Here is a 17,125-nt window from a genome sequence, read left to right as displayed (position 1 = left end):
TTCCTGGCCGCAGCTAACGCCCGCTAACCCCTTCCCCCTCTCCCCCGCACCCCGACCGCAGCAAACACCGGCTTCCTTCCCCCCGGACCCGGCCCCCACTGCCGCCCAAAAAAGGAAGCCATCTTGCTGCACCCAAGTGAAGCCACAGTGAATACACCTGCCGGAGGCTCCTATCTATTCAATGGTGCATTCTTGAGGTAATTTATTAAAAACTGTAACTCTCTAATTTACCTGAACCCCAAAAGCATGTACCCTGGCACAATAGCTACCTAATAAAACAAACCCAAGTCTAAATTCGCCCCCTACCCTGAGCTATGCCTTCCCAAAAATCCCCCATAGACTACAGCAGAAAAGTGGTCCTAATTGAGTGACAGTTAGAGATTTATATTGCTACCAAATCTTAATTTTTTATGTTTTTGCCCTGAAATTTGGCATACAGCACCGAGCAACAGCTCTACCCGCCCCTGCCAAATTTCAGCCCGGTACCCTTTATAGCTCTTGAGGTGTAACCCCTTAAACACCATGCCCCCCTCCGGAATTCTCTATGGAGAAATCTGTTTTTTTAGATGCAGCCTTAATATATATATATATATATATATATATATATATATATTACACATTCATGCACACACATTGGGGCAGATTGTATTAGCCACTGGGTTTTCCCCGCGGTTAATTGCCACGCCGGACCAATTCAATTGCCGGCGAGTCCCTGCAGTCGGACTTTACCTCGCAGCTCATGGAGGTGCGAGGTAAAATCTACTGTACGTTAATAAAACCAAATCGGCTTCGCTCACGGGGATAAAACACATTGATTCCGCAGTTTACGCAGAATGCCGAGTCCCGATTTTACGGTGCGTGAAAAAGGCTATTTCATTGAATAGCTTTTCCCAGCGTCACAGGGATTTTGGACGGCAATTAGTCGCAGGGAAAACTCTGCGGCTAATTGAATCTGCCCCAAATAATCAGAATCAATAGACTGTGCTAGATAAATGACAGTTAGAAGCTGATTGGTTGCTATGGGCAACTTGTCCACTTTATCTCTCTCCAAGGTTTGATACATCTCCCCTTCAGGTCAGGGGCGTAAGTTCATCCCAGTCGCCCGGAGGAAAGTTAGAGTTTTGCGTGCCCCCCACCTCCATTGTCTCTGGGAGTTACACCTCTGCCTCTGGTAATACAAAAGATTATCTTTTTTCTCCATTAATATTGAATAGGCTTCAAAACTCAGTAGGCAAAGCCATCTACGCTTCATATTTTGACCACTGCCTATGAATATGTATACAATGTACATGACCCAATGTTTCATTTCCACAGGCACTTGTGTTGTGTTATTTTTTGGAAAAGTACGGAAAGCAGTTATGTATCAAGGACAAATGCATAATCGAGATAGGATCTGGAACGGGCTTAGTTGCAATCGTAGCTTGTCTACTAGGTAAGTTTTTCTAAATACAAGACATTCATCACTTGTATTGGGTGTGAACAAACAGCAACCTTTATCACCTCATTATTCATTTATTTATTATTTATTAACAGTTATTTTTATAGCGTACACATATTTTGGTAACAGGGGCAGGACACTAATAACGGGGTTGGAGATGCAAATGCAGGCGTGCCTGAGTGTTTCAACGCCGTATTCAGAGGCGTGCATAATTAACAGGCAGCGTCATAGTACACGTCACTTGCCATTTTTTTACCCTGATTTCCTCGCAATGCTTACGGTAGGGTAAAGCTCCCGCAAGCACTGCGTTAGCATACGATAGTGCTCGATGTACCAACGTTTTAATAAAATTCCAGGAGATGATGATGTGCTGCTGGGCGGCTCTGTTTTGCGATTGGGCGTATGCTCACACAAAGTGACAGCTCACTAAGTCTCAGCCACAGTGGAGCTTACAATCTATATTCCTTATGACATGTACATACACACTCGTACATATACACTAATGCTAATTTTTTTATAATATAAAATTCTCTTCAACACCTGGTCTGGTTAGTTGTACAACTAAGTTCTTTGACATTTTTTCTGAACTATAGGTCCCTAGACTTTTGGCAACTTTCAACTCATTCATGGATGGCACACACATGGTCCAATTCTACTACAATAATAGCTATCCAGAAGAGCTACCTTTACGCTTTAGCTACTGCCCAATATCAAATGGATCTAAACATATTTGCAAAGGTCTTAGAGACTTCACTAAATCATGAAATGACTTGTTTATTGATCCAGACCATTCGGCTGGCTTTATCGAATGTCACCAGTCCCCTGAAAACTAGAGATGAGTGGGTTCAGGTTCCTGGAAACCGAACCCATCCGAACTTACCTTTACCGAGCAGATCTGAGCCTCTGCTCAGTAATCTTTGCGCTATATTCAGATTCAAAAACAAGGCCAAACATCATCTTCCCAACACCATATCTCGCACATTTTGGAACTGATGTAAGTACCTCTAATGGTGATTAGGCTTCATTTGCCTCAGGGCCGCTGGAAGGGAAAGAAGTTAGGCTAGCTAGTGAGAGTTAGAGAGACAGAGACAGTTCAGGAGTCAGGACAGGTTCAATGACACTGTCTTTGATGGGCAGTGCCATCCACATCAGTCCCCTAGGTAATACTGGCCGAGCTAGTTTTTTGCATAGGCAGTCAGCAAATCATTGTTTGTTTTTTATAGTGCAGGAACATCATTTATTAATATGACTACTAATATCACTTGTGTGTGGTTTAAAAAAAGAGGTTTTTTTTTTATTAAACAAAACATCAGGCCATGATACTGTGTCCGTGATATATAACAGTAACGGTCATTAGGTCAAGACTGGCTTATACTATCTGCGCAGTGTATTGCAGTGAGTTGGCAGGGCTTTTTTAAAAAAAACATTAATGTTTTTTGTTAAAACAACCTTCAGGCGTTGATATGGAACACGACGATCAATCAATAGAAAAGCAGGTGCAGCAACCAAGCACTAGTGCTGCAGCTGCAGCCACCACCAGTCATCATAACTGTACCGCTTTAACGTCATGTACTAAAGGCGATACTCAGGGGATTAGAGGTCAGTCAGTGCATGTAAAATAAATAAAAAAAACATTTTATTACATTGCTAAATAAAAAAAACAATAAAGGAAAAGTTTCTGGCAGAAAAACATAAAATTGCTAACACGCCATACACCACACGCCGTGGCAAGAAAATTTTCAGGCCTTGTCCTGTATTTCTCAGTGGTGGTTCTACAACTGCTGTCAGTCAGGCATCGTCTACTCACAATCAATTTGGTGGTGCAGAATTTTTTGATAAATTACAGGCGCATGCAGGAGATGCTGTCTGTGGCCCTAAAAATGTTGGGACAATTTTGGCATTCAGCAGCTGCATGTAGAAGATTGCAGCACTTGCAAGAACAATTAAATTTGCCCTGCCACCAGCTGAAGCAAGCGGTAGTAACAAGGTGAAATTCCACCCTTTATATTCTTCAGGGGATGATACATATGTGACACTTTTGCTGGAACTGTAACAAAAACTTTTTCCCCACATGTGGGATGTGAAACATCAATAAAACAATTATCTACCTCAAATGGTAGTAGATACCTAATAGTGTGGTGACCTAAATGAATCAATGATTTCCTACCCTTTCTTGTTCCAATAATCTCTATTCATTGATTGATATCTGTTGGTCATTTTTTGATACTTTTCGCTATCTGCTGCAATTTTATCACTTCATATTTATATGTGTATTCTCATTGGCCAATGATGTCTGTTATATATTGAATTTTAGCATTTACATTTGTTCTTTGCAGCGCCGGTGGCTTTTATTTCTTTATCTTCGTTAACTAGCAGAATATGCCATGGAATTTATATTGCCTGATACCAAGATCTCATTTCACTTTCTGCACTGCTCCCAACTTCTTGGTAAACGAATTAGCCCATTTTATATTACTCATCTCTTTACTCTCTAAAGTAATCTCATCATTGCTAAACACTATGGGGCATATTCAATAGGCTGCGTGAAAAGGAAAAAAACCCGCACCTGCGAGGTTTTTCCTGCAGGTGCGGGTTTTTTGCTATTCTATTAGGTGCGTGTTTTGTTTAAAAACACGTGCCGGGAGGTTTTTTTTTGCGCACCTCCTGAGCAAGCGTGATTTTTCCTGAAATCGATGATTTCAGGACAAATCACCGGCACTTGCTCTGACACCCCTGCGGCGCCCCCCCCTGAGGACTAATTAAGCAATTGGAAGTAACCATTTAGCTTAATTAGTCCTTAATTACTTACCTCCAGCAGCGTTGTCTTCTTCATCCTGCGTCGGGAGCCGGCTCTTCTGCAGCAGCGGTTCGTATATCAGTGTGTGTGGTGTATGTAAGTGTGTTTGAGAGTGTGTGTGTGTCTGAGTGTGTGTGTGTGCATGAGTGTGTGTGTGTCCCGTTGTCAGTGTGCCCCCGCAGTGCTTGTGTGGCCCTCCGGAATTGGCGCTGGGAGAACTACATCTCCCAGCAGCCCTTGCTCCTCCCATCAGCCCCCGGGAGTCCCAGCAGCCCCCTCTCCAGTAAGAAGAGAGAGGGGAGGCCGCCGGGAGCCGCGGGGACCGGGCAGGTAAGTGACTTTTTTTTTTTTTTTTTAAATTTACGCGGCGCTGGGTTTTCAGTGATGAAAACCCCGCGTCCACTGTTTTTTAATTGAATCCCGCGGGTATCGGGAGCGCGCATACCCGCGGGATTCCAAAATTGGCCGCGAGGGGCGCAAGGTTTTTTCCTCGCAAAACCTCACGCCCAATTGAATATACCCCTATCTTGGGAAGTTGCTCTGTCACAGACATTACTGTCATGAAGCCTCCAGTGTCCTCTAGTGGATTAAGGAGAAACAATGCTGTCTATAACTCTTACCACTATAGGAGCGCTGTGGGAGGTGGGGAGAGGCAATCCTTGTCTCATGGAAGGAATGCCCTGGTTCTCTCCCATGCCTTTTGATGCTTACTGACTATACTATACAGTTCTAATATACTTTTTCCTTTGTTTTTTAAATATTGAAATCTTACAATACATAAAACTGGTTCATGTTTTCTTTAATAATGTGCAACAATATTGTGGTGTATTAATTAAAAAAGTGTCTAATTGTATTCAATTCCATTATTCACACATTTTTCCTGTTGCAGGAGCACAAGTTATAGCAACAGACCTTGAAGAACTCATTGGAAACCTGCATTATAATGTTGTTCGAAATACCAAACTAAAATGTAAACATGTCCCACAAGTTAAAGTACTGACTTGGGGATCTTCTCTGGAGGAAACGTTTCCTAAAGCTTCATCAGACTTTGATTACATCCTTGCAGCAGATGTTGTGTATAACCATCCGTACCTGGAGGAACTTTTAGAGACATTTCAGCATTTGTGCAAGGAGAAGACCACTATCCTCTGGGCCATGAGATTTCGGAGAGAAAATACTCTTCTAGAAAATGCCTTTATAAACAATTTCCAGAAATCATTCGACATGGAGGTTGTCTATGATCTGCCAAGTCTGAACATAAAAGTCTATAGTGCTAGAAGAAGATACACACTCAGTAAATAATTTTTATTAATAGTATGGAAATTCCAAATAAGTTATTACATTTTTAAAACAATCAGAGTGAACAAAATATGTATAGAAATCGGTATTATTAACAGAAAATGTTTTACATATGTTCACACACATGTAAAGGTAAATTGTGTGTTTTGTATTTTGCCTCACTGGTTAAAATGAAATATGATCTTCAAATAAATCTATACTGGTGTGGTTTTATATAAGGATGATAAGTCAACGTACAAATATTAAGTGAAAACTGAATATGTCCAACTCAAACCTTTTGTTATCCTTTTGTATAGTACACTTATTATGCACTAAACCATTGCAGCCAATTGTCTAACTAGTGGTTTAGTGCAAATTTTGAACTTAAATGTACTGTTATTACATATGCTCTAGAGATTAATGTACATTATAAACTAACATAGATGTATTTGAAAAGGTGTGGAGCTTGTAGTTGAACTGAATAGTCATGTACACTTCAACTACAGCTATAGACATGTTCAGTTCAGCTACAGTCATGTTCAGTTAATCTACAGCTACAGTCATGTTCAGTTAATCTACAGCTACAGTCATGTTCAGTTCAGCTACAGTCATGTTCAGTTAATCTACAGCTACAGTCATGTTCAGTTCAGCTACAGTCATGTTCAGTTAATCTACAGCTACAGTCATGTTCAGTTCAACTACAGTCATGTTCAGTTAATCTACAGCTACAGTCATGTTCAGTTCAACTACAGTCATGCAGTGCCAGATTAATGTACACATGGGCCTGGAGCTGAAATTTATGATGGGCCTATTGTGTGCCGCTGCAAGGGGTGTGACAAGTGCCGTAGCAGTGTGACTGGTAATGTGGGGTCATGCCCAGTGCAGTGTGGTTGGGGTTTACATAGGGGTGTAGCCTGTGCAGCGTTCTCTTAGGACGCTCAATGCAGTGCTGCATTTCCAGGTTCCGGTGTCCTCAGTACTTTTGCGCAACAGCATGACATAAGTGCATCATGCACTTAAGAGGCATAGGGCCGTCACGGCGCTCCGGAGCCAGTCCTGGTACGCAGATGTGTATGTGTAGGCCGGCACTCCTGTGCAAAGTATAGTGCTATGGCGTCTGGTGCCCCCCTAATTACCTCTGCCTGTGAAGGGAGGGAACCATGTAGCAGTCGAATGGGCGGCAGGCACTCTGGACGAATTGTATAAAACACACTAAAAATCCATTTAAGTTATCAACAATTCAGAACTTGTATTCATTCTCTCAGTAATCCTGATGAATACAAGAATGGCCTTGTAAGAATGAATACAAGTTCTGAAGCGTTGATAACTTAAACAGATTTACACATACCCATACCCACACACATACACGTAAATTGGGAGGGTACAGGAATTTGAGGCACACTTAAGGGGGCCGAAGCAGGTGTGGTGAGATAGTCATAATGTCAACATTCATCATGTTAACATGAAAATGTCGACATCAGGGGTTAGGCACTAGGGGAAGGTTAGGGTTAGGCTACAGGTGGAGGAGGTTAGGATTAGGCTACATGGGGTGGTTAGGCACTAGGGAAGGTTACAGTGAAGGCACATATCCACTACATGATAAATTAGATGCTTTGAACAATATTATTATAGTTCATCGTCCACAATATCGTGCAGTAGATATGCCGTCAACGACCAGTGATGCGCACTCCTGCTGGTCGTTGATGACATCTATCATTGCCTGTACTTACAGGGCAACCTGACGATATCGTCAGGTTCTGCAAGTACGGGGATGAGAGAGGGTGACGTCACTGAACAATATATCGTTCAGTGTGGCTACATGCTACTCCTCTGCCAGGGCCGCCTGCATGCATTTGCCCCCCAGGCTAAAAGTTGCCAGCCAGCCCCTGTGTGTGACCCTTCTTTATTGTCTCCGTGAGTGCCGCCTAATGTGGCTTATTTTTCTCTGTGGAGTCGGAGGGCACCGAAATCCATTGATTTTCTATACAGCCAGGTGGAGTGCCGAGTATTGGTCTTTATATATATATATATATATATATATTTGTGTAAAAATCCAAAAAGAAGAACCGCACACAACTAATAGAATTAGCGGATGCTGAGGTCACATATTGTAGCATATATCATATTCAATCCCAAGGGATCAAAAAACGAGACCAGCACACCTTTAACTTAATGCATGTAAAATGGAATGTATTAAAACACAGCCATGCTTAATCGGGTATACACAAATGCACGTCACATCTGCTATGCAGTAGATTCCTGTTATACTTATCAGTGCCTGGTGACCATATGCATATACTCAATCAAGAGCCCGACGGGCGTTTCGGTGGCAAACCACCTTCATCATGAGCACAGAGTAAATGGGCCTATCCATCAGACGACTTTTTGAATAATCCGACCAAAACCTCCAAGTTCGTTCAGAAAATCATCTAATGGATATCCGGCAAGGACCAGCGATGCGCGTGCACGCTGGGTCCCTGCCGACGACGACTATCTGTGGAACATGCCCGTCAACTTGAAGATGATTGTCAGGTTCGGAATGTTCTCAGATAGGAGGTCGGTCTCCTGCACTGAATGACGTTCAGTGAACGCCGTTCAGTGCGGCCACCGCACCTAGGCGACCTGAAGGACTGAATGCTAGTCGTTCAGTTTTTAAGTCACCTAATGGATAGGCCCCTTAAGTGTAAAAGCATGGTGTTAAATAGGGAGTGTGGCGCCAAATCAAACAAACATACATAGATCTCACCTGTCACCGGGGGGGCCAGACTACATGCTGGCCGCTGCGTCCCGGAATCAATGTCACAGAGAGTTCCATCTAACCAGCCGGACACATGGTCAGGCATAATAGGTCCACCCAGAGGGAGAAACACGCTGCAAAGGGGCCAATGCCAGTGTGTCTCCTGGGGGCCGGACACAATGCAATGTGATCACGGCCATCAAACATGGACCAATAGCTAGAAGCACGTGACTCACATACATCACGTTTGTTTCAGTCAAAGGAACATCAATGTTATAGGTGTTGCCATAGTAATCAACATAGGTAAACATAGACAAGATCTAATAGTGTGAGTGTCTGACAGGCACCAAAAACTTGGCAAACAGACTAACATATAAGACAAAGATATTAAGCGCCAAGATACACAGATGGCCCAATCACCATATTAAATAAATGTGAACATATAATATGGCACACTCAAATAAAACCCCAAAAGAGAAAATAACGACATTAATAAAACTAATAATTATTAATGGAAAACAATTATTAATGATTTTTTTTATATATAATATGCATATATATATAATATATATATATAATATATATATGTATATATATATATATATGTAAACATATATATATATATGTATGTATACATATATGTATATATGTATATATATATATATAATTATATATACATGTATGTATACATATATATGTATACATATATATATATATATATATATATATATATATATACATATATATACACACACAAATGTATATGTACACATACAGTACACACATGTATATATTCACACTGACCTGTATAAACAGACAAGCTGGGCTGATATACAAGTAACCTTGTAGGTGGTGCAAGGATTACTTTGTCAGGTCCCCTGCGTTTGTACTATACTTCACTCAGTGAATGCTGCACTTTCTCCCTGTACTTTGGATTGCTTATATATATATATATATATGCACACATATGTATATGTACATATACAGTACACACATGTAGTATATGTAACATATACATGTATAATATGTTCACACTGACCTGTATAAACGGACAAGCTGGGCTGAACTTCCTTCCCTCTTCAGCTAGGCGATTGATTGAGAGCAGGAAAGAACAGGGGGCGGGGCTTCGGCGGACCAAAGGTGTGCGGGGCTTCATCTGCCGAGTGTCGGCTGGGCTTCGGCTGCCCGGGGGTGGGCGGGGCTTCAGCCTGGCTGGACGGATCGCCCAAAAGGAGGGGGTTAGAATGGGCTAAGCTAAGCTGTTCTGGCGGCCGTTAGATGAGTGGTCTGGGCTGATAGTTGGTAGTGTCAGGAAAGAAAAAAATAAATTTTCCTGCCTGCACTGCAATGCAATCTGCGTGGGCCTATTTTCAATGGGAGGCCTGGAGCTGTAGCTCCACCCGCCCCATTGTTAATCCGGCCCTGCAGTCATGTTCAGTTCAGCTACACTCATGTTCAGTTAATCTACAGCTACAGTCATGTTCAGTTCAGCTACAGTCATGTTCAGTTAATCTACAGCTACAGTCATGTTCAGTTCAGCTACAGTCATGTTCAGTTAATCTACAGCTACAGTCATGTTCAGTTCAACTACAGTCATGTTCAGTTCAGCTGCAGTCATGTTCAGTTAATCTACAGCTACAGTCATGTTCAGTTCAGCTACAGTCATGTTCAGTTAATCTACAGCTACAGTCATGTTCAGTTCAACTACAGCTATAGTCAGGGCCGGATTAAGGCTTGTGAGGGCCCCAGGGTAACTAAATTGCGGGGGCCCCCTTCAAGCCACACAGAACTGAGCCAAGCCCAGCCGTGCCCCCAGTAACAGTCCCCCCTCAACAGTAGTCCCCCCAGGAGTACCCCTAGTAGTAATCCCCCTCTATGCTGTGTACCCCAGTAGTGGTCCCAGCAGTGTGCAGTGCCCCCAGTAGTATCCCCAGCAGTGCCCCTAGTAGTACCTCCGTCTATGCAGTGTCCCCCAGTAGTGGTCCCACCAGTGTGCAGTGCCCCCAGTAGTACACCCAGCAGTGTCCCTAGTAGTACCCCCAGCAGTGCCCCTAGTAGTAGTCCGATCCCCCCCCCAGCAGTGCCCTTAGTAGTAGTCCTTTCCCCCCCAGCAGTGCCCTTAGTAGTAGTCCTTTCCCCCCCCAGCAGTGCCCCTAGTAGTAGTCCTCCCCCCCCACAGCAGTGCCCCTAGTAGTAGTCCGTTCCCCCCCAGCAGTGCCCCTAGTAGTAGTCCTTCCCCCCCCAGCAGTGCCCTTAGTAGTAGTCCGTTCTCGCCCCAGCAGTGCCCTTAGGAGTAGTTGTCCCCACCCCCAGACACACACATACAGGAAAAAAAAAATCTCCACTTACCTTAATCCCCGCTCCGGCATCTGCTCCTCCGTCCGGCGTCCTCCCGGGCCGGCCCGCTGTGCATGATAGGAGAGACGTCATTGTCTCTCCCATCAGCCACTGCGGAAGATGGAGGCTCCGGCAGTGGGCCGCAGCGCAGCAGCCAATGAGAGTCTGTGTGACTCTCATCTGCTGCTAAAACAAACACACAGCTGCTGGCGCCGGCGGCTGTGTGTTTGTGCTGTGTAGTGTGGACAGCACTTATGTGCCATCCACACTACCGCCCTGCTCCAAGCTGATGCAGCAGCACTGACTGTGCTGCTGCATGCAGTGGTGTGGGGGCCCTCTGTGCGTGGGGGCCCAGGGACGACCGCCCCTGTCGCCCCCCCTTAATCCGGCCCTGGCTACAGTCATGTTCAGTTCAACTAGTTATGTACAGTTACAGTACAACTAGCTCACACCTGCTGTTTCATGAATGGATGTTTACTACTACTGTATATAATATTGTGGATAAGTGTTAGTGGGCCCTCTGAAGCCCTCTCTTGATGAAAGTGATAATGATGCCATATACAGTGCATCCGGAAACTATTCACATCACTTCACTTTTTCCACATTTTGTTATGTTACAGCCTTATTCCAAAATGGAATAAATTAATTTTTTTCATCAAAATTCTACACACAATAACCAATAATGACAACGTGTAAAAATTGTTTTTGAGATTTTTGCAAATTTAATTAAAAGAATAAACTTAGAAATCACATGTACATAAGTATTCACAGCCTTTGCTCAATACTTTGTTGATGCACTTTTGGCAGCAATTACAGCCTCAAGTCTTTTTGAATATGATGCCACAAGCTTGGCACACCTATCTTTGGGCAGTTTCGCCCATTCCGCTTTGCAGCACCTCTCAAGCTCCATCAGGTTGGATGGGAAGCATTGGTGCACAGCCATTTTCAGATTTCTCCAGAGATGTTCAATCGGATTCAAGTCTGGGCTCTTCCTGGGCCACTCTAGGACATTCACAGAGTTGTCCTGAAGCCACTCCTTTGATATCTTGGCTGTGTGCTTAGGGTCGTTGTCCTGCTGAAAGATGAACCGTCACACCAGTCTGAGGTCAAGAGCGCTCTGGAGCAGGTTCTCATCCAGGAGGTCTCTGTACATTGCTGCATTCATCTTTCCCTCTATCCTGACTGGTCTCCCAGTTCCACCACCATGCTTCACTGTAGGAATGGTATTGGCCTGGTGATGAGCGGTGCCTGGTTTCCTTCAAACATAATGCCTGGGATTCACGCCAAAGAGTTCAATCTTTGTCTCATCAGACCAGAGAATTTTGTTTGTCCGAGAGTCCTTCAGGTGCATTTTGGCAAACTCCAGGCGGGCTACCATGTGCTTTTTACTAAGGAGTGGCTTCCGTCTGGCAACTCTACCATACAGGCCTGATTGGTGGATTGCTGCAGAGATGGTTGTCCTTCTGGAAGGTTTTCCTCTCTCCACGGAGGAATGCTGTAGCTCTGACAGAGCGACGGGTTCTTGGTCACCTCACTGATAGGGCCCTTCTCTCACGATCGCTCCGTTTAGATGGCCGGCCAACTCTAGGAAGAGTCCTGGTAGTTCCGAACTTCTTCCATTTACGGATGATGGAGGCCACTGTGCTCATTGGAACCTTCAAAGCAGCAGATATTTTTCTGTACCCTTCCCCAGATTTGTGCCTTGAGACAATCCGGTCTCAGAGGTCTACAGACAATTCCTTGAACTTCATGCTTGGTTTGTGCTCTGACATGCACTGTCAAGTGTGGGGCCTTATATAGACAGGTGTATGCCTTTCAAAATCATGTCCGAACAACTGAATTTACCACAGGTGGACTTCAATTAAGCTGTAGGAACATCTCAAGGATGATCAGTGGAAACAGGATGCACCTGAGCTAAATTTTGAGCTTCATGGCAAAGGCTGAGAATACTTATGTACATGTGATTTTTTATTTATATTTTTTTTTTTATTAAATTTGCAAAAATCTCAAAAAAACTTTTACACGTTGTCATTATGGGGTACTGTGTGTAGAATTTTGAGGACAAACATGAATTTATTCCATTTTGGAATAAGGCTGTAACATAACAAAATGTGTAAAAAGTGAATCGCTGTGAATACTTTCCGGATGCACTGTATTTTGGGGGCATGCCAAGCCCTTTACAAGAACACCAATATGATTACTTATTGAAATAATGAATATGATAATAGTGAAAGATATTGAGAGAACTTGGGTAAAACATTTGATCTTAAGGTTGATCTGTCATGCTGTTTTATCATTTCTAATTGCAATATGCAGATATTAACATACATTCCAATCTTGAGAAAAATCACGTACAATATAACATTTTTCACCTACCTTTCTGTGTAAAAATGCCTAAAGCATTATTGAGGTTATATATTGGTGTGGTAAGAACTTGATATGAATATAGACTCCTTGATGCCGCAATGTACAGCGATATGGAATCCTATTTTTGGGGCCACACTGCACATTATACCTAATATGCCCCTTATACATGATCAAAGTAGCCAAGGAGCATTATTTGCTTCCTCTCGCCCATGCTGCAAGCAGGTGGCCTATAAAGGTGTGTGATATGTATTTAGTACATTTAGCAGGAAGAAAATAAACTGATGCTTTGTCAAAAATAGCACATTTATTCCCTACATTAACACTAACACTCAAATAATAAGGATCACACGGCTGGCGGCAAGCATATAACATAGATACTATTAGTAAACTATAATAAGCATATCAATGTTGTTAGTATAAAAGTATTTTTTGTTCTACCAAATAAAAAGAATAATTAACAGAGAGCAAATTAAAATAATTAGTGGCTTAGTAATTTTCCAGGACACACACATTCCCAATGGCTCATATTTATATTGTCAATTTTTCCTCTGGTGAGCTGTCAGTAGATGTTAGCACAGTAATAGAAACTTTGAAGTGTCTTAATTAGCTCCTCTTAGCAGAGTAGTAGTGTGGTAAAAGTCACATTCGGATAGTCAGTATTAGTTTCCAGGGCTGCCATCAGAAATTGTGACTAACAAAATAGGCAGGGTCCCTGGGTCCTCCTTCCCCCGCTACCTCTAAGTCTCATGAGGCATGACTTACCTTATTGCCTTAAAGAATGCTCCTTCCTTCTGGCTTCTTCTCCTCCAGGTCTGGCTAGCGCTGCTCCTCACGTGCCGTGGCACCTTTGACCTCTTCCTTCCAGCGGCGTGGCATGACGTCATGAAGTCACACGTGCCGACTCCAAAGGGACAAAAAAATGTATTGAACAAGAGCAAGGGCAAACACAGGATTTTCTGGGTGGGGTGTGGTCCTAAATATATATATATATATATATATATATATATATATATATTAGGGGTGTGCATCGGCCACTTTTCGTGTTTTGGTTTTGGATTTGGATCTTTCTTCGTGTTTTGGATCTGTATTGTTTTTGCCAAAACCACCCTTCCGTGTTTTGGGTTCTGGGTTTTGTGTTTTGGATCTGTATTTTTTTTTTTTTTAAAAAACCCATAAAAACAGCTAAAATCACAGAATTTGTGGGTTTTTCTGCTCCTATGCTATTATTAACCTCAATAACCTTAATTTCCACTCATTTCCAGTCTATTCTGAACACCTCACACCTCACAATAGTGTTTTTATGTCCAAAAGGTTGCACCGAGGTAGCTGGATGACTATGCTAAGCGACACGAGTGGGCAGCACAAACACGTGGCCCATCTAGGAGTGACACTGCAGTGGCAGACAGGATGGCAGTTTGATAAACTAGGCCCCAAACAGTACATAATGCAAAGAAAAAAAAGAGGTGCAAGATGGAATTGTCCTTGGGCCCTCCCACCCACCCTTATGTTGTATAAACAGGACATGCACACTTTAACAAACCAATCATTTCAGTGCCAGGGTCTGCCACACGACTGTGGCTGAAATGATTGGTTCGTTTGGGCCCCCACAAAACAAGCTGGCAATTAATCTGTCCCTGCATAAACTGGCTCTACGGAGGGAAGATGTCGTCCTCATCCTACTCATGCACCGATTCCTCACCCTCTTCAGTGTTGTGTACATCCTCATCCTACTCATCCACCGATACCTCACCCTCTTCAGTGTTGTGTACATCCTCATCCTCACAGAGTATTAATTCGTCCCCGCTGGAATCTACCACCACAGGTCCCTCTGTACGTTCAAGAGTTGATAATTAATTTTTATGAACATCATCTTCTCCACATTTTGTGGAAGCAACCTCCTACGCCTTTCGCTGACAAGGTTCCCGGCTGCACTAAACACTCTTTCGGAGTACACACTGGAGGGGGGGCAACTCAGATAAAATAGAGCCAGTTTGTACAGGGGCCTCCAAATTGCCTCTTTTTACTGCCAGTACAGGTACGGACTGTCTGACATGCCTTCTTGGATGCTGTCACTGATGTAATCCTCCACCATTCTGTCAATGGTGACAGTATCATATGCAGTGACAGTAGACATGTCAGAAATTGTTGCCAGGTCCTTTAGTCCGGACCAGATGTCCAAACTTGTTCTGCCTGCCCTGCATCACCACCAGCGGGTTGCTTAGGATACCTAAGTTTTTTCCTGGCAGCCCCAGTTGCGGGAGAAAATGAAGAAGGAGCTGTTGACGTGTAATTTTCCACTTCAGCTGACAGTGTTTTCACCAGCAGGTCTTTGCACCTCTGCAGGCTTGTGTCGGCCGGAAAGAGAGACACCACATAGGGGCATATTCAATTAGCCGCGGGGTTTACCCCACGGCTAATTGTCGCGCTGGTGGTGATTCAATAAATGGGGATTCCACGCGCGGGTGTCCACGAGACCCCGCGCGCGAATCCCCGCTGACGGGCTTTACCTCATGTAGGTGCGAGGTAACAGCTGCACGAAGCCGCCTTGTCGGCCTCGCGCACGTCAGAAAAACACACTGTTTCCGCACTTCTCGTGGAAACAGTGTGTTCCCGCAAGCGAGGGCTCATTTACCGGCGCGGGGAAAAAGCTATTTTATTGAATAGCTTAACCCCGCACCACGGGACATTCGAGCCTCAATTACTCGGGGGAGAAGTCCCGCGGGTAATTGAATATGCCCCATAGGCTTTGAACCTAGGATCGAGCACAGTGGCCAAAATGTAGTGGTCTGATTTCAACAGATTGACCACCCTGGAATCCTGGCAAAGCGAATGAAGGGCTTCATCCACAAGTCCCACATGCCAAGCGGAAGCGCTCCATCTTAGCTCCTCCTTCACTTTCTCCAGCTACTTCTGCAAAAGCCTGATGAGGGGAATGACCTGACTTAAGCTGGCAGTGTCTGAACTGACTTTATGTGTGGCAAGTTCGAAGGGCTGGAGAACCTTGCACAACACGGAAATCATTCTCCACTGCGCTTGAGTCAGGTGCATACCCCCTCCTTTGCCTATGTCATAGGTGGATGTATAGGCTTGAATGGCCTTTTGCTGCTCCTCATCCTCTGAAGCATATAGAGGGTTGAGTTCTACTGCGTCACAACCTCTTGCTTCAGGTGATGGCGGGGCAGGTTCAAGAGTGTTTGCTGGCGCTCCAGTCTTCGGCACACAGTCGCTGAATGGCGAAAGTGGCCAGAAATTTTTCGGGCCACCCAAAGCGTCTCCTGCACGCCCCTGTCGCTTTTCAGAAAATTTGCACCACCAAATTTATTGTGTGAGCAAAACATGGGACGTGCTGGAATTTGCCCAGAAGTAATGCCCGCACAATATTGGTGGCGTTGTCAGATATCACAAATCCCCAGGAGAGTCTAAGTGGGGTAAGCCACTGGGCGATGATTTCCCTCAGTTTCTCTAAGAGGTTGTCGGCGGTGTGCCTCTTACTGAAACTGGTGATACACAGTGTAGCCTGCCTTGGAATGAGCTGGCGTTTCTGAGATGCTGCTACTGGTGACGCTGCTGTTGTTGCTGCGTAAGATGATACATCTACCCAGTTGGCTGTCACAGTCATATAGTCCTTAGTCTGCCCTGTTCCACTTGTCCACATGTCCGTGGTTAAGTGAACATTGGGTACAACCGCATTTTTCAGGACACTGAGGACACTTTTTCTGACGTTCCTGTACAGTCTCGGTATCGCCTGCCTAGTGAAGTGGAATCTAGACGGGATTTGGAACCGGGGACACACTACCTCCATCAATTGTCTAAATCCCACTGCACTAATGGCGGATACCGGACGCACGTCTAACACCAACATGGCAGTCAAGGCCTCAGTTATAAATTTTGCTTCAGGATGACTGCTGTCGTACTTCATCCTCCTCGCTAAGGACTGTTGGAGGGTCAATTGTTTAGTAACAGTAGTGGTGTTCCTACTTCCTCTCTGGGATGATGAACGACTCCCAGCAGCAACAGCAGCAGTGGCAGCAGTAGGTGTAGCAATGCAGGATCCTCCGGAGGAATCCCGGATAGGAGAGTCAGTCATGCCAGTGACATGGCCTGCAGGACTACTTCTGATCCTGACTAAGGAGGAAATTGATGAGGAGGTAGTTGACGGTGTGGTTTGCAG

At 44.2% G+C, this 17,125-nt stretch overlaps 1 protein-coding gene across 1 annotated transcript in view; it reads left to right on the top strand.

Annotated features, from left to right (window-relative positions):
• Positions 1-5,601, top strand: part of LOC148538102 (methyltransferase-like protein 21E) — a 37,006-nt gene extending 31,405 nt beyond the window's left edge. Inside the window, exons 3-4 of the mRNA XM_088459580.1 lie at positions 1,315-1,432; positions 5,125-5,601. Of these exons, the coding sequence (XP_088315706.1) occupies positions 1,315-1,432; positions 5,125-5,537 (531 nt within the window). The 3' untranslated portion in view covers positions 5,538-5,601. The remainder of the gene's footprint in view (positions 1-1,314; positions 1,433-5,124) is intronic.
• The last annotated feature ends 11,524 nt before the right edge of the window (positions 5,602-17,125 follow it).

This window comes from Taudactylus pleione, unplaced genomic scaffold (assembly GCF_031769625.1).
Source record: "Taudactylus pleione unplaced genomic scaffold, aTauple2 ptg000041l, whole genome shotgun sequence".
NCBI lineage: Eukaryota > Metazoa > Chordata > Amphibia > Anura > Myobatrachidae > Taudactylus > Taudactylus pleione.
Note: the sequence above shows the minus strand (reverse complement) of the source record. Positions and strands in the feature narration are given on the sequence as shown.